The sequence below is a fragment of the Oncorhynchus mykiss genome, chromosome 2 (assembly GCF_057628025.1).
Source record: "Oncorhynchus mykiss isolate SJ-2025 chromosome 2, ASM5762802v1, whole genome shotgun sequence".
Classification (NCBI taxonomy): Eukaryota; Metazoa; Chordata; class Actinopteri; order Salmoniformes; family Salmonidae; genus Oncorhynchus; species Oncorhynchus mykiss.
This window is the reverse complement of record NC_143023.1, coordinates 76,550,168-76,574,984: the sequence shown is the minus strand read 5'-3', so window position 1 is coordinate 76,574,984 and position 24,817 is coordinate 76,550,168. Positions and strand designations below refer to the sequence as shown.

The following is a 24,817-nucleotide window of genomic DNA, read 5'->3' as shown; positions in this document are numbered from 1 at the left end:
TGATAAATAAAAATATCAAACTTGATTTGATGAAACTGGTTCTCATGAGGACCGCCACAGGAAAGGAAGACCCAGAGTTACCTCAGCTGCAGAGGACAAATTCATTAGAGTTAACTGCACCTCAGATTGCAGCCCAAATACAGTTGAAGTCGGAAGTTTACATACACTTAGGTTGGAGTCATTAAAACTAATTTTTCAACCACTCCACAAATTCCTTGTGTTTTGGCAACTCGGTTAGGAAATCTACTTTGTGCATAACACAAGTAATTTTTCCAAAAATTGTTAACAGACAGATTATTTCACTTCTAATTCACTGTATCACAATTGCATTGGGTCAGACGTTTACATACACTAAGTTGAATATGCCTTTAAGCAGCTTGGAAAATTCCAGAAAATTATGTCATGGCTTTAGAAACTTCTGATGGGCTAATTGACATAATTTTAGTCAATTGGATGTGTACCTGTGGATGTATTTCAAGGCCTACCTTCAAACTCAGTGCCTCTTTGCTTGACATCAATGGAAAATCTAAAGAAATCAGCCAAGACATCAGAAAAATTATTGTAGACCTCCACAAGTCTGGTTCGTCCTTGGGAGCAATTTCCAAATTCCCAAAGGTACCACGATCATCTGTACAAACAATAGTACGCAAGTATAAACACCATGGCTGTTATGCTCGTCGTTTGAATGAGGAGACCAAGGTGCAGCGTGGTAGGCGAACATCTTACTTTTATTAAAACGAACACCGAAAAACAACCAAATACAAAATGAACGTAAAGTTCTGCAGGCTACACAGCAACTATACAAAATCAAGATCCCACAAACTAAGGTGGGAAAAAGGCTGCCTAAGTATGATCCCCAATCAGAGACAATGATAGACAGCTGCCTCTGATTGGGAACCATACCAGGCCAAACAAAGAAATAGAAAAACTAGATTGCCCACACGAGTCACACCCTGACCTAACCAAAATAGAGAATAAAAAGGATCTCTAAGGTCAGGGCGTGACAATGGGACCACGCAGCAGTCATACCACTCAGGAAGGAGACACGTTCTGTCTCCTATAGATGAACGTACTTTGTTGCGAAAAGTGCAAATCAATCCCAGAACAAAAGCAAAGGACCCTGTGAAGATGCTGGAGGAAACAGTTACAAAAGTATCTATATCCACAGTAAGCCGCTTCTCCAAAACTGCCATAAAAAAAAGCCAGACTACGGTTTGCAACTGCACATGGGGACAAAGATCGTACTTTTTGGAGAAATGTCCTCTGGTCTGATGAAACAAAAAATAGAACTGTTTGGCCATAATGACCATTGTTGTTTGGTGGAAAAAGGGGGAGGCTTGCAAGCTGAAGAACACCATCCCAACCGTGAAGCACGGGGGTGTCAGCATCATGTTGTGGGGGTGCTTTGCTGCAGGAGGGACTGGTGCACTACACAAAATAGATGGCATCACGAGGATGGAAAATTATGTGGATATATTAAAGCAACATCTCAAGACATCAGTCAGGAAGTTAGAGCTTGGTCGCAAATGGGTCTTCCAAATGAACAATGACCCTAAGCATACTTCCAAAGTTGTGGCAAAATGACTTAAGGACAACAATATCAATGTATTGGAGTGGCCATCACAAAGCCCTGACCTCAATCCTATAGAAAATGTGTGGGCAGAACTGAACAATCCTGTGCAAACAAGGAGGCCTACAAACCTGACTCATTTACACCAGCTCTGTCAGGAAGAATGGGCCAAAATTCACCCAACTTATTGTGGGAAGCTTGTGGAAGCCTACCTGAAACATTTGACCCAAGTTAAACAATTTAAAGGCAATGCTACCAAATACTAATTGAGTGTATATAAACTTCTGACACACTGGGAACGTGATGAAATAAATAAAAGCTGAAATACATCATTCTCTCTACTATTATTCTGACATTTCACAATCTACAATAAAGTGGTGATCCTAACTAAGACAGGGAATTTTTTTGTCAATGGTGAAACACTGAGTTTAAATGTATTTGGCTGAGGTGTATGTAAACTTCCGACTTCAACTGTACTTCCCTCTCCACACTGGGGCCAGGCAGGGTTTCTGTTTATCCCCTTTCCCATTTGATATGGCTATTGAGCCTCTTGCTATCGCCCTGCTGGCAGAGGAGAGGATTAAGAGACTTAAGGGGCAACGTAACTCACAAGGTGTCCTTATATGCAGACAACCTTCTTGTATACATCTGTAACCATGTGGAGTCCATATCCTATCTCTTTGACATGCTTCAAGAATTTGAGACATTCTCTAGTTATAAGTTAAACATAGCAAAAAGCGTGTTCCTCCCATTAATCAGTTAGCAGAAGGAATTGGGTATGCCAATTTCCCATTTAAGGTGGAGCATCAGGTCTTATTTGCAGATAATGGTCACACGCTCATTTAAGGCTCTGTTTAAACATAACTTCAAAACACTCCTGGAGCACTCTAAGCAGGATTTCATAAGGTCTCTTCCCATTTCATTAACAGGTCGCAATAATTATGTTAAGAAGACTATACTACCTAGGTTTTTGTACTTTTCCAAATTATTCCCATTTTTCTGCCCAAGTCAATGTTCAAACAACTGGACACGAATGAGAAATGTATATCTAGATAGACCTAAAGCCACAGGCAGGCTGGGCCTTCCTAATTTTTTACACTTCTATCGGTCAGCAAATATATCGAAATGTGTTTATTGGGTTTCTACATTTGAAAACCAGGATGGCCCAACATGGAGTTACAGTCAAGACTTCCAACTTCTCCTGTCTCGCTCCTGTGCTTCCCAATGCCCATGAACCTTGGCACCCATGTTTTGAAACCCATTGTTAAGAACTCCCTTAAAATCTGGTCCCAATTCCGAAGTCACTTTAGCCTTAAACAAGCAAGCGGTTTCTCTCCATTAACATCTAATCATCTCTTCCCAGCGTCACAGATTGACACAGCATTCCAGTTCTGGCATAGCAACGGTCTGGTGTTTTTTTTGTGACCTATTTGTTAACACATTTGTCTCATTCGATTCTCTGAGGGTTGACCATAATAGTCCCAATAGCCACTTTATTAGATACCTGCAAACTCGCAGCTTTGCCAAAAAACATTTCCTTTAATTTCCACTCTAGCCCACTAAGTGTCCAGTCGAGAGGTGCTTAGATCTTAACCCGTATCTGAAGGGCACAATCTCCAGATTATACGATATAATACAGGACATTAATCCCCCTTCCTTTGCAAATACAAAATCTGCATAGGAGCAAGACATAGGTGGCGAGCTACCCGATGATATATGGCAACATTGAGCGTATCCACACAAGTATTGAGCGTATCCACACATCATCCTTTTGCATAAGGCATGGGTTTATTCAGTTTAAGGTTTTGCACCGTCTTCATTACTCAAATCACAGATTGACGAAAATATACCCCAATGTTGACCCCAAGTCAAATCAAATCAAATGTATTTATATAGCCCTTCGTACATCAGCTGATATCTCAAAGTGCTGTACAGAAACCCAGCCTAAAACCCCAAACAGCAAGCAATGCAGGTGTAGAAGCAAGTGTTTGAGATGTCCAGCGACTGTGGAACACGTGTTTTGGTCATGCCAATCTTTGAGTGGCCCCTGGGACCCCATTTTTGAGGTATTCTCATATATGTGTAATACAACTGTTAGCCCCAACCCGGTCACTGACATTTTTGGGGGACTTCCCTTTGACCAGAATGCTACCACGCATCAAGCATGGTAGACTGGAAGTCTGCAAAGCCGCCCTCCTTTATGCAGTGGGTAAAGGAGGTGATGTCATCTCTGCCTCTGGAGAAGGTTAAGTAAACTGTGCATGGGTCCCGACAAAAGTTTGATTTAACCTGGTTCCCATTAATACAATATGTGGAGAGCCTGTCTTTTACTTAGTGTAACTTGTATAGTTTGCTAAGCAGTAATGTCTGTTCTAGTGGCCATATGTGCTGCTAAGAATTTTTATTGAACTTTTTTATCCATTGATTTTTTTTTTTCTATTACAGTTTGCGTCTGTTTTTGGGTGGGTGGTTTAGAGGGAGTGGAGGGTGGGAGTATATATATATATATAAATAATATGGATGAGCGATGATAGAGCGGCATAGGCAAGATGCAATAGACGGTATAAAATATAGTATATACACATATGAAATGAGAAATGTAAGATATGTAAAGATATGTAAGTGGCATTATTGAAAGTGACTAGTGATCCATTTATTAAAGTGGCCAATGATTAGAGTCTGTATGTAGGTAGCAGCATCTCTGTGTTCTTGATGGCTGTTGAGCAGCGCTAGGTGCTTGATGGTTATTGCGACTTCACTTGAAGAAACGTCAAATGTTTTGGATTGACTGACCTTCATGTCTTAAAGTAATGATTGACTGTCGTTTCTCTTTGCTCACTTGAGCTGTTTGAGGCTGCTCCAAAACACCACCAGCGGAGAAAAAGTATTCAGAGTGGACTTTTAGTCCTACTCAGGAGGCGTGAACACCATCCACCGCTTCCGAGTTTATTACTTGCTAATATTCAGTCTCTGGATAATAAAGTAGACGAGCTCAGGACAAGGATCTCCTTACAGAGAGACATCAGGGATTGTAACATACTCTGTTTCACGGAAACATGGCTCTTTCGGGATATACTCCCCATCCATACAGCCAGCTGGCTTCTCAGTACATTGCGGAGACAGGAATAAAGAACTCTCCAGGAAGAAGAAAGGCGGAGGTGTATGTTTCATGATTAACTACTCATGGTGTGATTGTGATAACATACATATACTCAAGACCTTTTGTTCACCTGACCTAAAATACCTCACAATCAAACGCCGACCATATTACCTCCCAAGTGAATTCTCTTCGGTTATAGTCACAGCCGTGTATATTCCCCCTCAAGCCGATACCACGACGGCCCTCAAAAAGATACACTGGACTTTATGCAAACTGGAAACCACATATCCTGAGACCGCATTTATTGTAGCTGGGGATTTTATCAAGACAAAACTGAGTAAAACGCTGCCAAAGTTCTACCAACAGTAAAGAGACAAAGTGGAGTTGCAATTCAACGGCTCAGACACGAGACATGTGGCAGGGTCTACAGACAATCACGGACTACAAAGGGAAAACAAGCCATATTACAGACACCGACGTCTTGCATCCGGAAAAGCTAAACACCTTCTTCGCCCGCTTTGAGGATAACACAGTGCCACCGACGTGGCCCACTACCGAGGACAGTGGGCTCTGCTTCACTGTGGCCGACGTGAGTAAGACATTTAAGCGTTTTAACTCTCGCTAAGCTGCGACCCAGAAAGGCATCCCTAGCCGTGTCCTCAGAGCATGCACAGATCAGCTGGCTGGAATGTTAACGGACATATTCAATCTCTCCCTAACCCAGTCTGAAGTCCCCACTTGCTTCAAGACGTCCACCACTGTTCCTGTACACAAGAAAGCAAAGGTAACTGAATTAAATGACTATAGCCTTTTAGCACTCACTTCTGTCATCATGAAGTGCTTTGAGAGACTAGTTAAGGATTATATCACCTCACGCCATAGACCATAGACCCACGTCAAATTGCATACCGTCCCACTAGATCCACAGATGATGTCATCACCATCACACTGCACACTAACCTATCCCATCTGGACAAGAGGAATATCTATGTAAGAATGCTGTTCATTGACTATAGCTCTGCCTTCAACACCATAGTACCCTCCAAGCTTATCATTAAGCTCGGGGCCCTGGGTCTGAACCCCGCCCTGTGCAACTAGGTCCTGGACTTCAGGACGGGCCGTCCCCAGGTGGTGAAGGCAGGAAACAACACCTCCACTTCGCTGATCCTCAACACAGGGACCCTACATGGGTGCATGCTCAGCCACCTACTGTACTCCCTGTTAATCAATGACTGTGGCGCCACACTCTCCTCCAACTCAATCATCAAGTTTCCAGATGACACAGCAGTAGTAGGCCTGATTATCAACAATGACGAGACAGCCTACAGGGAGGAGGTGAGAGCCATGGTGGAGTGGTGCCAGGAAAATAACCTCTACTTCAACGTAACAAAATAAAGGAGCTGAGATCGTGGACATCATGGAACAGCAGAGTGAGCATGCCCCTATCCTCATCAATGGGACAGCAGTGGAGAAGGTGGAAATGGTCCACCCACACACAGTGTGGTGAAGGTGCAACAGTGCCTCCTCAACCTCTGGAGGCTGAATAAATTTGTCTTGACCCCTAAAACCCTCACAAACTTTTACAGATGCACAATTGAGAGCATCCTGTTAGGCTGTATCACCGCATGCTATGGCAACTGCACCGCCCGTGAACCTCAGGGCTCTCCAGAGGGTGGAGTGGTCTGCACAATGCATCACCACCGGGGGCAAACAACCTGCCCTCCAGGACACCTACAGCAGCCGATGTCACAGCAAAGCCAAAAAGATCAAAGACAACAACCACCCGAGCCACGGCATGTTCACCCCTCTATCATACAGAAGGTGTGGTCAGTACAGGTGAATCAAAGCTGGAACCGAGAGACTGAAAAACAGCTTCTATCTCAAGGCCATCCGACTGTTAAACAGCCATCACTAACATTAAGTGGCTGCTGCCAACATACTGACTCAAATCTCTAGCCACTTTAATAATTAAAAATTGGATGTAATAAATGTATCACTATTCACTTTAAACAATGCTACTTTATATAATGTTTACATACCCTACATTACTCATCTATATACTGTACTCTATACAATCAAATGCATCATGCCTATGCTGTTCAGCCATCGCTCATCCATATATTATTGTGTACATATTCTTATTCATTCCTTGTTGTTGTGAAATTGTTAGATTACTTGTTAGATATTACCGCATGGTCGAAATTAGAAGCACAATCATTTCGCTACACTTAAATTAACATCTGCTAACCATGTGTATGTGACCAATAAAATTTTATTTGATTTGCTCATCTCATATGTATATACTGTATTAAATTCTATTGTATTTCAGTCTTTCAATCTAATATTTATATATTTCTTAATGACATTATTTTACTTTTAGATTAGTTTGTAATGTTGTGATATGTTAGATACTTCTCCACTGTTGGAGCTAGGAACACGTGTTTCTCTACACCCACAATAACATCTGCTAAATATGTATACGTGACCAATAACATTGGATTTCATTTTCATTTCAAGTCACTGAGCTCTTCAGTAAAGGCCAATCTACTACCAATGTTTGTGTCTGGAGATTTCTCATAACTGTGGTTGAAAATAACAAAAACACTTCTGACAGCACTGAACCTATAGCGCTACCGTAAGCAAAAAGATTTACCATTACCTTCGGTTTGTTAAAATAGAGCCCTGTATCTTATCTAATCTGGTTATCTCCCTTAAGGTTCAGTAAACTAATAGTAATGTTTGGTTAGCGCTGCTATCGGTACAGGGGAGTAGAGGCTTGCCTGCACACTGAATAGAGAATGTGGAGTCAGGGGAAAAAGAAGCTGATAGTCACCTCCTTAAGTCTGATAAGGGATGTGAACACACACTCACGCGTACCCATATCACACCCGCTTGCATTCATGTGTGCACATATGTGTGTTTGGTACAGTATATAAGATCAGTCCTGACCCAAGCTAAGGTGTATCCACCACTAGTTGTGATTTCAGGAGTGACCATGAAGTGTCTGGTTATTGTGCTGGTATGTGCTGTGCTCGCTGAGGGAATCCACAGGTTAGTACTCACTTGATTTATTTTTCACTCCATCCAGTTGCTCTTTTTCCCTAAAACACAATTTTCTTTTCTCATCTCTCATAGTCAATGATAACGCCTTGTCGCTCTCTCTACCTATTTGCATTTGCAGAGTTCGACTTCATATCTGAGTGTATCTATGTTCTTGTTACCCTAGGATCCCTCTGGTGAAGCATAAGTCAATCCGTGAGAGAATGATGGAGAACGGAGAACGCCTGCCCTACCAAGACCCCGCTCTCAAATACTTTCCTGACGAGTTCGCTGGCTCCGCCACCATGTACATCAACAACTACGCCGACGTACGTACATGCTATAATACACAAGCTTATGGTCTATCTAGAATGTTACTCAATGTCCTGTCTATATCTGTCTATGTCCACACTAGTCTATTTTCATATTCCAGAATGAAATGTTATGATGTAGGCTAACGTAGAAAATGTGAATTGTAGGTCTAACTAGATAACAACCATGTCAAGATAACATCTACAGTGCCTTGCGAAAGTATTCGGCCCCCTTGAACTTTGCGACCTTTTGCCACATTTCAGGCTTCAAACATAAAAAACATATAAACATATAAAACTGTATTTTTTTGTGAAGAATCAACAACAAGTGGGACACAATCATGAAGTGATGACACTTTTTTAACAAATCAAAAACTGAAAAATTGGGCGTGCAAAATTATTCAGCCCCCTTAAGTTAATACTTTGTAGCGCCACCTTTTGCTGCGATTACAGCTGTAAGTCGCTTGGGGTGTCTCTATCAGTTTTGCACATCGAGAGACTGACATTTTTTCCCATTCCTCCTTGCAAAACAGCTCGAGCTCAGTGAGGTTGGATGGAGAGCATTTGTGAACAGCAGTTTTCAGTTCTTTCCACAGATTCTCGATTGGATTCAGGTCTGGACTTTGACTTGGCCATTCTAACACCTGGATATGTTTATTTTTGAACCATTCCATTGTAGATTTTGCTTTATGTTTTGGATCATTGTCTTGTTGGAAGACAAATCTCCGTCCCAGTCTCAAGTCTTTTGCAGACTCCATCAGGTTTTCTTCCAGAATGGTCCTGTATTTGGCTCCATCCATCTTCCCATCAATTTTAACCATCTTCCCTGTCCCTGCTGAAGAAAAGCAGGCCCAAACCATGATGCTGCCACCACCATGTTTGACAGTGGGGATGGTGTGTTCAGCTGTGTTGCTTTTACGCCAAACATAACGTTTTGCATTGTTGCCAAAAAGTTCAATTTTGGTTTAATCTGACCAGTGCACCTTCTTCCACATGTTTGGTGTGTCTCCCAGATGGCTTGTGGCAAACTTTAAACAACACTTTTTATGGATATCTTTAAGAAATGGCTTTCTTCTTGCCACTCTTCCATAAAGGCCAGATTTGTGCAATATACGACTGATTGTTGTCCTATGGACAGAGTCTCCCACCTCAGCTGTAAATCTCTGCAGTTCATCCAGAGTGATCATGGGCCTCTTGGCTGCATCTCTGATCAGTCTTCTCCTTGTATGAGCTGAAAGTTTAGAGGGACGGTCAGGCCTTGGTAGATTTGCAGTGGTCTGATACTCCTTCCATTTCAATATTATCGCTTGCACAGTGCTCCTTGGGATGTTTAAAGCTTGGGAAATCTTTTTGTATCCAAATCCGGCTTTAAACTTCTTCACAACAGTATCTCGGACCTGCCTGGTGTGTTCCTTGTTCTTCATGATGCTCTCTGCGCTTTTAACGGACCTCTGAGACTATCACAGTGCAGGTGCATTTATACGGAGACTTGATTACACACAGGTGGATTGTATTTATCATCATTAGTCCAATTTTTCAGTTTTTGATTTGTTAAAAAAGTTTGAAATATCCAATAAATGTCGTTCCACTTCATGATTGTGTCCCACTTGTTGTTGATTCTTCACAAAAAAATACAGTTTTGTATCTTTATGTTTGAAGCCTGAAATGTGGCAAAAGGTCGCAAAGTTCAAGGGGGCCGAATACTTTCGCAAGGCACTGTAACTCCATGAAGTAGAGTCTAAACCACGCCAACCACTCTAGATCTGATTGTATGAATGTTGTATGAATGTATTAGCAGCACCTCTATCTTTTGTCAACTGTACTTTCCCTGTTGTTTTCCAGACCACCTACTATGGAGCCATCACCATCGGTACTCCCCCCCAGTCCTTCCAGGTGTTGTTTGACACTGGCTCTGCCAACCTGTGGGTTGACTCTGTACTCTGCAACACTCAGGCCTGCAGTGAGTACAGCTGGATAGCTTCATGACAATATTACAACTATCTACTATGTGTATCAATGACCTACTACTTCCTCAACATTAAATGTTACTAACTGTACTACTACTTTTACTACTACAACAGTACTTCTACTACTATCAGAGATATTTAAGTCCAATATCACTTCTACACACTTCCCAGATAAATACATTGTAGACAGTATCTTTCCTCTTTAAGTTGTTTGTGTCCCTTCCTCCTGCAGACACCCACACAAAGTTCAACCCCCAGCAGTCGTCCACCTACTCAGCTAATGGGCAAACTTTCTACCTGCCCTACGGAGCTGGCAGTCTCAGTGGAGTCTTCGGATATGACACCGTCAACGTGAGTCCCACCATAACAACCTTACAAATACTTAACTACTTCTACCACAGTTATTCTTCACTACATGCAATAAAAAGCCACAACAGATACAGCCATGTACATGTACTTCCATTCTAATAAAACCAGTGTTTCCATGATGCTGAGTGAGTGTGTTGTTTGTCACCTCTTTAGGTCGGTGGTATTGTCATCAACAACCAGGAGATTGGTCTGAGTACTGACGAGCCAGGTCAGAATTTTGTTGTGGCCCAGTTTGATGGTATCCTTGGCCTGTCCTACCCTTCCATCTCAGCCGGACAAGAGACTCCCGTCATGGACAACATGATGTCTCAGAACCTTCTACAGGCTAACATATTTGCATTCTACCTGACCAGGTCAGTACTCCTACCATCACTTATACCACATATATACCACACATATACCACTACTTACCACACATATACCAATACCACTACTTACCACACATATACCACTACAGATGTCAGATCTTAATTGGACCCCTTTCGCAGCAAGAGGAAAATAATCCTGCAGAAGGAGGATTTGAATATCTGAAGAATGATTTAGAACTGTTCCAGTGGGCAGCTGGAAGCGTGTTTGTACACAAAGCAGTACCATACCTACATTCTACCTTATGTAGGCTACGTGAAGGCTACGGCGTCTCGTGTTCACTCTTACGTGGATTACAATAAACGGCCATATTCTTAGGGGGTAGATGTATTTTCGTTAGGGAAAATGTTGTTTTACATTAACTGTTTTATTATATATGTTGAAGGAAAGCAATAGGCAGAATTAATCATTGTTTTCCTCAAATCCTGTGTGATCCAGCGGTTACAGCCACTAACCCCGGTACATATATGTCAGAGTCGGCATGGGTTCAAATTCGGCCCACTGCCCTTTGACTCATGGATCAATGTCTATTTTTGACACATTCATTTCGCGTGGTTACATGATTAAAACAGAAACAACTCAAAGGTTACAGTTCAGGAATTAATTCAGTTAAGTTTAGGGCTATGGTTTGGGGAAGGCTTAAAACAAAATAAAACAAAATGAAGGGCCTATGTATCATCAGTATTCAGAATATTCTTAATGCTCGCTAGAACATTGTGATCTGCCATAAGCAGCTCACTCCGAACCTCATGAGTTTGCATCCAGTGCTGAGTGATCTAGTGACCAGCCTGAGACGACATTAGACCAACAAGTTAATTGCATTTATTTAAATGTTTTCAAGAAGTAAAATGAATCAACAAAATCATCTTCGATAGGCTCAAATGTATGAACAACTTGACAGCTTTAAGAAATGAAATATTAAAAGGCACACAGTACAGGCTTCCAATTCACACCAAGGACTAGAACTATAATCACAAATAATACATAGCCGAACTATAAAACACGGACAAGCGTCCACCCTGGAGGAAGGTTTATCGTTCTACAGTAGGCCTACATCTGTCAATCAGATGATGGCCCAAATCAGCTCATCATCTCAGCCAGGGAACAAACAGTAGCGCTTTTCACACTTCATTTATTACCACTCCCTAAAGGACCATGTCAGTGTTACCTTAGTCCTGCTTGCGACCAAAGTGTTTCAAGATATGTTCACCCTCTGGTTGGTATTGTCATCAGAGCAACAGAGTACTTTTTGAACAGACTACGGGTGATTTATCAATTTGATAAGCATTCCATACAATAGAAATAAAGTATCCACTGTGGGAATTTACCTGTTGGTGTAGCCCTTAGTTACAATTTTAATGTATATCACTGACATGTATCCAAAAGTGTCTGATATGGTCATTTATAATTAACATCGGGGGTTAAATATCCTTAGACTGGCCATATTTAAAATGTGTAAATAAATCTAGTAAATTGGGGGGGATTTGAGATATTTGTGCCAGAAAGGTATGGCCTGGAATGGTAGGGTTATACGTGCTCGCTGAAGGCAGAAGCCCTAACCCACTTCACCCCACGATTTAACTCAATTTTGAACTTAGGACAGACACACTTGAAACTTCTCATAGCCTAGTGGAGACCAATATCGATCTTCTGTTAATACGCTATATCAAACGACAGTTGTTTATGTATATGACTGCATTTCAGATACATGTTTGTACATTTGAATGTTGCAGTAATTTGACCCAGACCTAACGTTTCAGCGAGCGAGAGGATTTTGATATTTAAATAGCAAGCCCTGATCGACTGCCCCGGCATGGACAGAAAGACAATTGCTCTTTTTACAGGGACCCACAAGGCTCATTTGTATTTCCTGATGCAGCAGAAAAATGAGCAGTGACAAAAAAGTGAACAAGTTCAGATCTGACATCTGTACCCCTACCACTACTTACTTACCACATATATAATGTACTACTACCGGATTTAATTATAAAATACACACAGATATCACAGAACCTTCAGCAAGCAAATGTGTTCGCTTTCTAGTTGACCAGGAAATATACTTTAAAAATGTACTTACTTAATGATGTACATAATCAATGTTATATTCATTATTCCTGCTCCAGAAACTATATCACTGATATAAGGCACAATATTTTTGAGGAAAAAATCTTCCTGCCAAACGCCTACTTTATTTGTAAAACTGTTAGATGACTTAAAACTCTTTTTCTGTGCAGCGACGGCCAGCAGGGCAGTGAGCTGTCGTTCGGAGAAGTGGACAACACCAAGTATCAGGGTCAGATCTACTGGACTCCCGTCACCTCCCAGACATACTGGCAGATCGGCATCCAAGGGTCAGGATCAACCACACCAACCAAACATACTTAACCATACACTGACATCAGAACCACCAAAAGACTGGAAAAGCTGGGATGAAAAATGTCTAAGGCCGCTGTCAATGTCTGTCTGTCTAACACTAACCCTTGTACATCTCCAGGTTCCAGATCAACGGTCAGGAGACAGGGTGGTGTGGGCAGGGCTGCCAGGCCATCGTGGATACAGGCACCTCCATGCTGACTGCACCCAAACAGATCATGGGAACGCTGATGCAGTCCATTGGAGCCCAGCAGGACCAGTACGGACAGGTAGCAGGAAGCCATTATAAACCATAACAGACCAGTACTAACTGACACCATAAAACAGTGTAATCCAGAAAGTAGAGATTAGGGAAACCAGTGCAGACCAGAGTAAACCAGTACAGGGATATTTTGTGTCACTCATGTCTGTGAATTGTTTGTTGATGCAGTACACAGTGAACTGTAACCAGATCAACAGCCTGCCTACTCTCACCTTCACCATCAATGGAGTCAACTTCCCCCTGCCGCCATCTGCATACATTCAGCAGGTAAGTTAGTGTGTCGTGTGTGTGTGTTTGTGTGTGTCTGTCCATGTGTTACCATCTATGACTGATGTTAGGATAATGAAGGCCATTTTAGATGGCTCAAGCTGGTCCATATGCCTTCTGCATGTGAGTTTATCTGCCTGCCTGTGTGTGTGTGTGTGTATTGCACTCAACATGCGTGTTCTCCTCTCTATCCAGAACAACCAGGTCTGTTCCGTGGGGATCACCCCCACCTACCTGCCGTCCCAGAACGGACAGCCCCTGTGGATTTTGGGAGATGTATTCCTCATGCAGTACTACTCCGTCTACGACCGCACAAACAACCAAGTGGGCTTTGCCACCGTAGCCTAAACCTGACCAACATGACCATGACCGCAAACCCAACACAGACCGTTCTTAGAAGTCTACCACCCCAAACCTCACACAGAATCTATTCCACCTCTGACCATTCTAGAACATCAATCACCAATGGCAACTATTCTGAATCACTCATAACAACCACTCTGGTTATTTTAGAACACATATTACCCATGGCAACCCCTCTGCTCATTTATAATACACATATTACCCATGGCAACCACTGTGGGTCAGTTTGGCTTTGGTCCAGTGTGGTTAAAGCAAGCATCGACATCATTGGGTTAAAGCTGTGGTCTTTGTTAGATGACATCTGCTAATATATTCAGTTGAGCTGTAAGGTTGTTTCCTTTCTACTCTGGCATTGCAACGACAACCTCCTAGTTCCCAGACAACATCGGATGTGAACACAGGTTCAGCCATGTTGCTGATTGCATCATGATGCTGAGTGAAAAAGTAAATGACTTACAGAAACACAGTGAAATATGAAAATATGATTTTGGACACTTAAATGCATTTAATCTCAAGACTGGATGTATTTGGTGTTTGTTTAGCTTCCATGTAGACTGAATAAACTATTGAAGTGCACAATAATCGTATTTGTTTTGAATCACTGTATTTGACACATCAAGCTCATGATGCCTGTAAGACTGAAATCACACCTCACATTCACCACTGACTGTTACCAGAAACTGAAACAAAAAACAACAAGAGCAGCTTTACCCAATTGGAGCCTGTAAATATATCCAACCATCTACACATCATACATGTAGAAATAACTTAATATCACAGAGTCAAATATGCCATCTCTTAAATGGCATTAAGACCGAAGTATCCTCAGGAGAGCAGAAGCACTGTATACTGTGAAATGGACTTTAATGAAAGCTTCAGCATTTCACTTCTCCTAACAAGCGGTCATTATCTCTGTAACATGGTCAGGGGCTGGTGTGTGTGTGCGTGTACATGTGAGTATTTTTGTTTGTTTCTAATTTTGACTGACATTAGGATAACGGAGGCCATTTTTGATGGCTCAATCTGGTCTATAAGCCTTGTGTGTGCTTAAGGCAAGCCACATGTGAATGTGTGTGTGTGTGTGTGTGTGTGTGTGTGTGTGTGTGTGTGTCCGCGCGAGCGTGTGTGTCTAATTAGGAGGAAAGCTCTGTAGTGACATGTTCAAGACTCTACAGTGACACATTTTCACCACAACATGAAACACACACACAGGCATGCATGTACTCACACATGTACGCACACACACGTGTGCACACACACTCAACAGCATGAATAGGAAGGCTAAAAAGATCGTCATGGACATCAACCACCCGAGCCACTACCTGTTCACACCACTATCATCCAGAAGGTGTGGTCAGTACAGGTGCATCAAAGCTGGGACCGAGAGACTGAAAAACAGCTTCTATCTCAAGGCCATCAGACTGCTAAACAAATCAAATCAAATCGTATTTGTCACATACACATGGTTAGCAGATTTTAATGCGACTGTAGTGAAATGCTTGTGCTTCTAGTTCCGACCATGCAGTAATATCTAACAAGTAATCTAACCTAACAATTTCACAACAACTAGTGTAAAGGAATATATGAATGAACGATGGTCGAACGCAATAGGCAAGATGCAGTCGATGGTGAAGAGTACAGAATAAGATGAGTAATGTAGGGTATGTAAACATTATATAAAGTGGCATTGTTTAAAGTGGCTAGTGATACATTTATTACATCAATTATATCATTATTAAAGTGGCTAGAGATGAGTCAGTATGTTGGCAGCAGCCACTCAATGTTAGTGGTGGCTGTTTAACAGTCTGATGGCCTTGAGATAGAAGCTGTTTTTCAGTCTCTCGGTCCCCGCTTTGATGCACCTGTAATGACCTCACCTTCTGGATGATAGCGTGGTGAACAGGTAGTGGCTCGGGTGGTTGTTGTCCTTGATGATCTTTATGGCCTTCCTGTGACATCAGGTGGTGTAGGTGTCCTGGAGGGCAGGTAGTTAGCCCCCGGTGATGCGTTGTGCAGACCTCACAACCCTCTGGAGAGGATTACGGTTGTGGGCGGAGCAGTTGCCGTACCAGGCGGTGATACAGCCCGAAAGGATGCTCTCGATTGTGCATCTGTAAAAGTTTGTGAGTGTTTCTGGTGACAAGCCAAATTTCTTCAGCCTCCTGAGGTTGTGGATGTGCTGCTGTGCCTTCTTCACCACGCTGTCTGTGTGGGTGGACCATTTCAGTTTGTCCACGATGTGTACGCCGAGGAACTAAAAACTTTCCACCTTCTCCACTACTGTCCCGTCGATGTGGATAGGGGGGTGCTCCCTCTGGTGTTTCCTGAAGACCACGATCATCTCCTTTGTTTTGTTGACATTGAGTGAGAGGTTGTTTTCCTGACACCACACTCCGAGGGCCCTCACCTCCTCCCTGTAGGCCGCCACGTCGTTGTTGGTAATCAAGCCTACCACTAGTGTCATCTACAAACTTGATGATTGAGTTGGAGGCGTGCATGGCCACACAGTCATGGGTGAACAGGTTGTTCAGATGTTGTTACCTACCCTCACCACCTGGGGGTGGCCCGTCAGGAAGTCCAGGACCCAGTTGCACAGGGAGGGGTCGAGACTCAGGGTCTTGCGCTTAATGACGAGTTGAGGGTACTATGGTGTTAACTGCTGAGCTGTAGTTGATGAACAGCACTCTTATATAGGTATTCCTCTTGTCCAGATGGGTTAGGGCAGTGTGCAGTGTGATTGCGATTGCGTCGGTAAGCAAATTGGAGTGGGTCTAGGGTGTCAGGTATGGTGGAGGTGATTTGGTCCTTGACTAGTTTCTAAAAGCACTTCATGATGACGGAAGTGAGTGCTACGGGGCGATAGTCATTTAGCTCAGTTACCTTCGCTTTCTTGGGAACAGGAACAATGGTTGCCCTCTTGAAGCATGTGGGAACAGCAGACTGGGATAAGGATTGATTGAATATGTCCGTAAACACACCAGCCAGCTGGTCTGCGCATCCTCTGAGGACGCGGCTGGGGATGCCGTCTGGGCCGGCAGCCTTGCGAGGGTTAACACGTTTAAATGTTTTACTCATGTTGGCTGCAGTGAAGGAAAGCCCGCAGGTTTTGGTAGAGGGCCGTATCAGTGGCAATGTATTGTCCTCAAAGAAGTTGTTTAGTTTGTGGTCTGCGACGGGGCTGTTTTTCCTTTTGTAGTCCGTGATTGACTGTTGACCCTGCCACATACCTCTCATGTCTGAGCCGTTGAATTGCGTTTCTACTTTGTCTCTATATTGACGCTTAGCAGTTTGTATTCGGTCATGTTTCCGGTCACCTTGCCCTGATTAAAAGCAGTGGTTCGTGCTATCAGTTTTGCGCGAATTCTTCCATCAATCCGCGGTTTCTGGTTGGGGAATGTTTTAATAGACGCTGTGGGTACAACATCACCGATGCACTTGCTAATAAACTCTCTCACCGAATAAGCGTATTCATCAATGTTATTGTTCGATGTTATGCAGAACATATCCCAGTCCACGTGATCGAAGCAATCTTGAAGCGTGGAATCCGATTGGTCTGACCAGCGCACGGGCGCTTCCTGTTTTAGTTTCTGTCTATAGGCTGGGAGCAACAAAATGGAGTCGTGGTCAGATTTTCTGAAAGGAGGGCGGGGGAGGGCTTTATATGCGTCGCGGAAGTTAGAATAACAATGATCCAGGGGTTTGCCAGCCCGGGTCGCACATCCGATATGCTGATAAAATTTAGGGAGCCTTGATTTCAGATTATTCTTGTTAAAATCCCCAGCTACAATAAATGCAGACTCAGGATATGTGGTTTCCAGTTTACATAGAGTTAAATTAAGTTATTTCAGGGCCGTCGATGTGTCTGCTTGGGGGGGACATACACGACTGTGACTATGATCGAAGAGAATTCCCTTGGTAGATAATGCGGTCGGTATTTGATTGTAAGAAATTCTAGGTCAGAAATTCTGTTGCCGCGATGCATGAAGAAGCCAGGTGGCTGTACCGACGCTGATGACGTATCCCAAGTGAGCCATGTTTCTGTGAAACAAAGAACGTTACAATCTCTGATGTCTCTCTGGAATGCTACCCTTGCTCGGATTTCATCTACCTTGTTGTCAAGAGACTGGACATTGGCGAGTAGTATGCTCGGGAGAGGTGCGCGATGTGCCCGTCTACGGAGCCTGACCAGAAGACCGCTCCGTCTGCCCCTTCTGCGGCGCCGTTGTTTTGGGTCGCCGGCTGGGATCCGATTCATTGTCCTGGGTGGTGGACCAAACAGAGGATCCGCTTCAGGAAAGTCGTATTCCTGGTCGTAATGTTGGTGAGTTGACGTTGCTCTTATATCCAATAGTTCCTCCTGACTGTATGTAATAAAACCTAAGATTTCATGGGGTAACAATGTAAGAAATAACACACAAAAAAACTAAATGCTGCATAGTTTCCGAGGAATGCAAAGAGAGGCGGCCATCTCTGTCGGTGCCGGAAGTAGATGCAATCACTAACTCAGAGAGGCTGCTGCCTACATTGAGACCCAATCACTGGGTACTTTAATAAATGGATCACTAGTCACTTTATACCAGGGGTGTCAAACTCAAATACCCAGTGGGCCAAAATGTAAAACCTGAACAAAGTCACGGGCCAACATTGAACAAATTAACCTTTTAATATGGACCCAAACAAGTTTTGCTTTAACATTGAATATGGAACAAGCATCGCTTATTACCATACAATATATAATTTAATAGTGGAGACATGCAAAATCGAATTTCAAATGAAAAAACACATCAATGGCATTCATTTATTAAATAAATAAAATTTAAATAAAAATTGTATGCCTCTTTTCTATTTGCAGCCTTCTGATTTAAATACCAAAATAAACTTTTTGCACTGGCTAATAATTTTACAAATAAAACGATAATAAATCAATCAACCATTCAAGCCCATGCCTTGTAGCAAGAAAAAGTGCATAAAGAAAACATTAATTATTGCACACTGGTCTAATCTGATGTGCCCAAGCCAGATACCTGGCATCTCTTCTTGGATGCTAGTTCATCAATGTCTGGGCTCAAGCTCTGAGCTGAAGAAATCCTCAGTATCGAGCGAAGATGTTCATCAGTCAGACGTCTCCTGTGAGTTGTTTTGGTCATCTTCATCGAGGAGAAAAGTTGCTCGCATAGATAAGTGCTGCCGAACATGGAGAGCATCTGAGCAGCTTGGGTGCGGAGCTGAGGCATTGTGTCAGGGATGAACCGTGGAAACTGTGCGGCGCCCACAGCATCATACTTTGACTTCAGCGTGTCGTTGCACTGGAGTTCAATCAGCTCCATTTGGATGTTGGTTGGTGCATTTTCCACATCAACTGCGAAGGGATTACTAAGCAGTTCAAACTTGCATTTCTGGGCATCGAAGTCGGCAAATCGCCGGCTAAACTCAGCGGCGAGAACACTGAGTTTTTCAGCAAACTGTGCGCATGGGAACACGGCGGTAGAGATCTGCGCTTTTATGGATTGGCAGCAGGGAAAATGGCAAGGGTTTCCTTGCAGCATCTGATTCTCCCACAGGCACAGTTTAGTTTTGAAGGCCCTCACTGCAGCGTACATGTCTGTGATGATGCGCCCCCGCCCCTGAAGCTGCAGGTTCAGCGCATCGAGATGGCTCGAGATGTCACAGAGAAAGGCCAGCTCACACAGGAACTTTTGCTCCCGGAGCTCTGCTGTATCCTTCCCTTTGGTTTCCAGGAATTTACATATTTCCTCACGCAGCTCGAAACATCTGTTCAGTACTTTTCCTCTGCTTAGCCATCTCACCTCTGTGTGATACGGCACGTCTGCGTATTCCGAACCACACTCCTCCAGAAAAGATTTAAACTGGCGGTGATTTAGACCTTTGGCTCTTATAAAGTTAACTACCTGTGTTACTGTGGTCATAACATGTTCCATCTTTAGGGCTTTGGCACACAGTGCTTCCTGATGTATGATGCAGTGGTAAACAGTTAGCTCACCTGCACAGTTCTCTTCCCGCATCTTCTCCCGAACCATGCCCACCAGTCCACTCTTTTTACCGCACATCGCTGGCGCACCATCTGTCGTTAATCCAACGAGTTTATCCCACGGCAGCTTTATTTCAGTTACACATTTGGAAACCTCCTCAAATATTTCCTTTCCTGTGGTTGTGCCATGCATTGATTTGAATCCTAATAGCTCCTCCGTAACACACAGATTTGAGTCCACTCCACGGATGAAGACTGACAGCTGAGCAGTATCAGATGCGTCGCAGCTCTCATCCACAGCGAGGGAGAACGCAACAAAATCTTTTATCTTTTCCATCAGCTGGTCATACAGATTGGTGGCAAGATCACATGTGCGATCAGTTACTGTGTTCCTGCTCAGGCTCACGTTTGAAAATGCTTGTTTTTTCTCTGGGCATACGAGGTCACAAACCTTCATCATGCACTTTTTCATGAACTCTCCCTCATTAAAGGGCCGGGCTGATTTTGCGATCTCTGCTGCCACTATATAACTAGCCTTTACAGCAGCCTCGCTTTGTGATGTGGCTTTTTTAAACATATTCTGTTGTGAAACCAAACTTCTTTTCATCTCCTCTACTTTCTGGCTCCTTTGAGTCATGTCCAGGTCCTTCTATTTGTCATGGTGTTTCGTTTCATAGTGTCGTCTAATGTTGTACTCCTTACTTACAGCCACGTTGACTCCACAAACAAGACAAACAGGTTTGTCTTTTACATATGTAAACAGATATTCTGCCTCCCACTTGTCCAGAAAGCTCCTGTTTTCTGCCTTTCTTTTCGCCATTTTTGGGAAGGGTTAGCTCGCTGACAGTTGTAGCGTCTATGTTGCTATGACTACTGTCACAGAGGAGAGAGCGTTTCTGGGTCCTGTCCTGATTGGCGCGCGAAAACAGCAGAGCATTATGGGATTCGTAGTATTAGTGGTGAATGCGCTGTATAATACCGGCGGGCCAGCTCTAGTAGTAATTTGGTATTGTCTCGCGGGCCAAATATAATTACCCCGCGGGCCAAATTTGGCCCACGGGCCAGAGTTTGACACCCATGCTTTATACAATGCACTCTAAATAATGCCCCTTTAATAATGTTTACATATCTTACATTACTCATATCATATGTATATACTGTATTTTATATCATCAATTTCACCGTGCCTATGCCGCTCTGCCATTTCTCATCCATATACTTACATGTACATATTCTCATTCACCCCTTTAGATTTGTGTGTATTAGATAGTTGTTGGGGAATTGTTAGATTACTTGTTAGATATTACTGCACTGTCGGAACTAGAAGCACAAGCATCGCTACACTCGCATTAACATCTGTTAACCATGTGTAAAAATAAAATGTGATTTGATTCCTAACATGAATTTCACATACCCAATCATCCTTAATAATACAGATCACAGCCTGCAGTCAATAAAAGTAGCAGAGAGCCCATTCTAGAAATGATGATGTACCTGTAAAGTATATTGTTTAAAACAATATGTCTAAAAAATTTACAAAATCCAAAAAGCGTTCTTTGGAGACATTTATATTTTTTAAATGTCCATAAAATAATGTAAGTAAAGTTTGTCTACTCATATTACAGCAACACACAGTAAGGTTTCAGGTGACACTAATATTGGCATTGTAGCATCCACAGACTCATCGCTGTAGTTTCTAAAATAAAGACTGGGTAAGGCCAAAATGGAATCCTTCATAGTGAAACTGCCATGTCCGTTCGGGATGTTACAACACCAAAGAAGTGACTGCAAACAAACAGTATTTCCCCTCAAACATCACTGCACGTGCGATAGAACACCAATATGTACTTTATCCAAGATGGCGTAGCAGTCAGACGTCTTTTGTCCTCATCTTGTCATGTCCCGTGTATATATACTTTGATATCTTTTTCCTTCACATATACTGTTTTTTTTTATTTTTTTTTAACCTCAACTTCAACATACTCTCCTGCAATTCACCTCACCCAATATGGTATGGATCTGCTACTTTCTTTACTTTTGAACCGGAACCCCAACAGAAGCTAGCCAGCTAACTAGCTACTAGCTAGTAGTCAGCTAGCCACTGCTAGAGGTCATCAGCTACCTTTAGCCTGGACAACTCTCGCCAGTCTGCACAGCGCGACTCAAACCAGAGCAAATCCGACTTATTTTTCTCCATATCTCCGGATTCCAACCGCAAGCTCTGAACATTTTCACCTGGATCATCGCACCTAGCTAGCTGCTATCCAAGTGGCCACTCCTGGCTAACGTCTCTGTCCCAAAGCAAGAACCAATTAGCCTGGAGCTAGCCTTAGCTAGGCCCATCTCCCAGCTAGCTGAAGAGGTCCATCATCCACTCCTTGGACTACAAAACCTATTTTAGGAATTGGCCTGGACCCCTGCCGACCCATCAGGACTGTACTACCAACGTAATTCGCCCGAGGGTTTTTTTCAATCTGGCTCCTCCGTCACAACGTCCCCTGAATGCCCATCTACTAGCCTGCTAGCCACGGCCCGCTAGCTGTGTAAAGCATATCGGACTGTTAGCTTATGAGGCCCATTGGACAAATTCTTTGGCCACTAAACCTATTTTGCCGATTGACCTGGACCCTTTTACCACACGGCGCCCTGCTGATCCACGACAACTGGTCTGCAGGTGTAACAGCACGAGGGGGCTACAACAGACTTCTTCCTTTGCGACATCCTTCTAAGGTCCTTCTGCTAGCTTGCTAGCCCCGGCACGCTAGCTGCCTGAATCGCCGTGTCGCCGGTCCGCTGAGCCACTCACTGGACCCCTATGATCACTCGGCTACGCATGCCTCTCCCTAATGTAAATATGCCTTGTCCAGTGCTTTTTGGTTAGTCATTATTGCCTTATTTCACTGTAGAGCCTCTAGCCCTGCTCATTATGCCTTAGTTAACGCTTTAGTTCCACCTCCTACACATGCGGTGACCTCACCTGGTTTAAATTATGTTTCTAGAGACAATATCTCTCTCAACGTCACTCAATGCATATGCTTACCTGCACTGTATTCACATCCTACCATACCTTTATCTGTACATTATGCCTTGAATCTATGCTATCGTGCCCAGAAACCTGCTCCTTTTACTCTCTGTTCCGAATGTAGTAGACTACCAGTTCTTATAGCCTTTAGCCGTACCCTTATCCTACTCCTCCTCTGTTTCTCTGGTGATATAGAGGTTAATCCAGGCCCTGCAGTGCCTAGCTCCACTCCCATTCCCCAGGCGCTCTCATTTGTTGACTTCAGTAACTGTAAAAGACTTGGTTTCATGCATGTTAATATTAAAAGCCTCCTCCCTCAATTTGTTTTATTCACTGCCTTAGCACACTCTGCCAATCCGGGTGTCCTAGCCGTGTCTGAATCCTGGCTTAGGAACACCACCAAAAACCCTGAAATTTCCATCCCTAACTATAACATTTTCAGACAAGATAGAACTGCCAAAGGGGGCGGAGTTGCAATCTACTGCAGAGATAGCCTGCAGAGTTCTGTCTTACTATCCAGGTTTGTACCCAAACAATTTGAGCTTCTACTTCTAAAAATGCACCTTTCCAGAAACAAGTCTCTCACCGTTTCTGCTTGCTATAGACCACTTTCTGCCCCCAGCTGTGCCCTGGACACTATATGTGAATTGATTGTCCCCCATCTATCTTCAGAGCTCATGCTGTTAGGTGACCTAAACTGGGACATGCTTAACACCCCGGCCACCCTACAATCTAAGCTTGATGCCCTCAATCTCACACAAATTATCAATGAACCTACCAGGTACAACACCAAATCCATAAACACGGGCACCCTCATAGATATCATCCTAACCAACCTGCCCTCCAAAAATACACCTCTGCTGTCTTCAACCAGGATCTCAGCGATCACTGCCTCATTGTCTGCGTCCGTAATGGGTCTGCGGTCAAACAACCACACCCCATCACTGTCAAACACTCCCTAAAACACTTCAGTGAGCAGGCCTTTCTAATCGACCTGGCCAGGGTATCCTGGAAGAATATTGACTTCATCCCGTCAGCAGAGGATGCCTGGTTATTTTTTTAAAGTGATTTCCTCACCATCTTAAATAAGCATGCCCCATTCAAAAAAAAGGAACAGATATAGCCCTTGGTTCACTCCAGACCTGACTGCCCATGACCAGCACAAAAACATCCTGTTGCGTTTTGCATTAGCATCGAATAGCCCCAGCGATATGCAACTTTTCAGGGAAGTTAGGAACCAGGCAGTTAGGAAAGCTAAGGCTAGCTTTTTCAAACAGAAATTTGCATCCTGTAGCACAAAACTGTAGCACAAAGTTTTGGGACACTAATGTCCATGGAGAATAAGAGTACCTCCTCCCAAATGCCCACTGCACTGAGGCTAGGAAACACTGTCACCACCAATAAATCTGCGAAAATTTCAATTAGCATTTTTCTACGGCTGGCCATGCTTTCCACCTGGCTACCAATACCCCGGTCAACAGCCCGGCACACCCACAGCAACTTGCCCAAGCCTCCCCATTTCTCCTTCACCAAAATCCAGATAGCTAATGTTCTGAAAGAGCTGCAAAATCTGGACCCCTACAAATCAGCCGGGCTAGACAATCTGGACCCTCTCTTTCTAAAATGATCCACCGAAATTGTTGCAACCCCTATTACCAGCCTGTTCAATCTCTCTTTCATATTGTCTTAGATCCCCAAAGATTGGAAAGCTGCCGCGGTCATCCCCTCTTGAAAGGGGGAGACACTCTAGATCCAAACTGCTACAGATGTACATCTATCCTACTCGGCCTTTCTAAGGTCTTCGAAAGCCAAGTTAACA

The 24,817-nt window shown here is 43.4% G+C and overlaps 2 protein-coding genes across 3 annotated transcripts in view; one reads left to right on the top strand and one right to left on the bottom strand.

The window, feature by feature from the left end:
* The window catches only part of mapk8ip2 (mitogen-activated protein kinase 8 interacting protein 2), a 145,028-nt gene that overhangs the window by 101,735 nt on the left and 18,476 nt on the right, over positions 1-24,817 (bottom strand). The gene's annotated exons all lie outside the window — the stretch shown is intronic.
* Positions 7,636-14,563, top strand: LOC110496606 (gastricsin). The gene is made up of 9 exons (XM_021572601.3): positions 7,636-7,721; positions 7,897-8,038; positions 9,863-9,980; positions 10,220-10,338; positions 10,510-10,709; positions 12,957-13,073; positions 13,217-13,364; positions 13,526-13,624; positions 13,820-14,563. The coding sequence occupies exons 1-9, from the start codon at positions 7,666-7,668 to the stop codon at positions 13,970-13,972; spliced, it is 1,152 nt and encodes a 383-aa protein (XP_021428276.2). The 5' UTR covers positions 7,636-7,665; the 3' UTR covers positions 13,973-14,563.

Bases quoted from the DNA above. Each gene is read 5' to 3' on its own strand.
- LOC110496606 (XM_021572601.3), top strand. From the start codon at position 7,666: ATGAAGTGTCTGGTTATTGTGCTGGTATGTGCTGTGCTCGCTGAGGGA. The intron at 7,722-7,896 runs GTTAGTACTCAC...TTGTTACCCTAG, and splicing joins CTCGCTGAGGGAATCCACAG to GATCCCTCTGGTGAAGCATA. The intron at 13,365-13,525 runs GTAGCAGGAAGC...TTGTTGATGCAG, and splicing joins AGCAGGACCAGTACGGACAG to TACACAGTGAACTGTAACCA.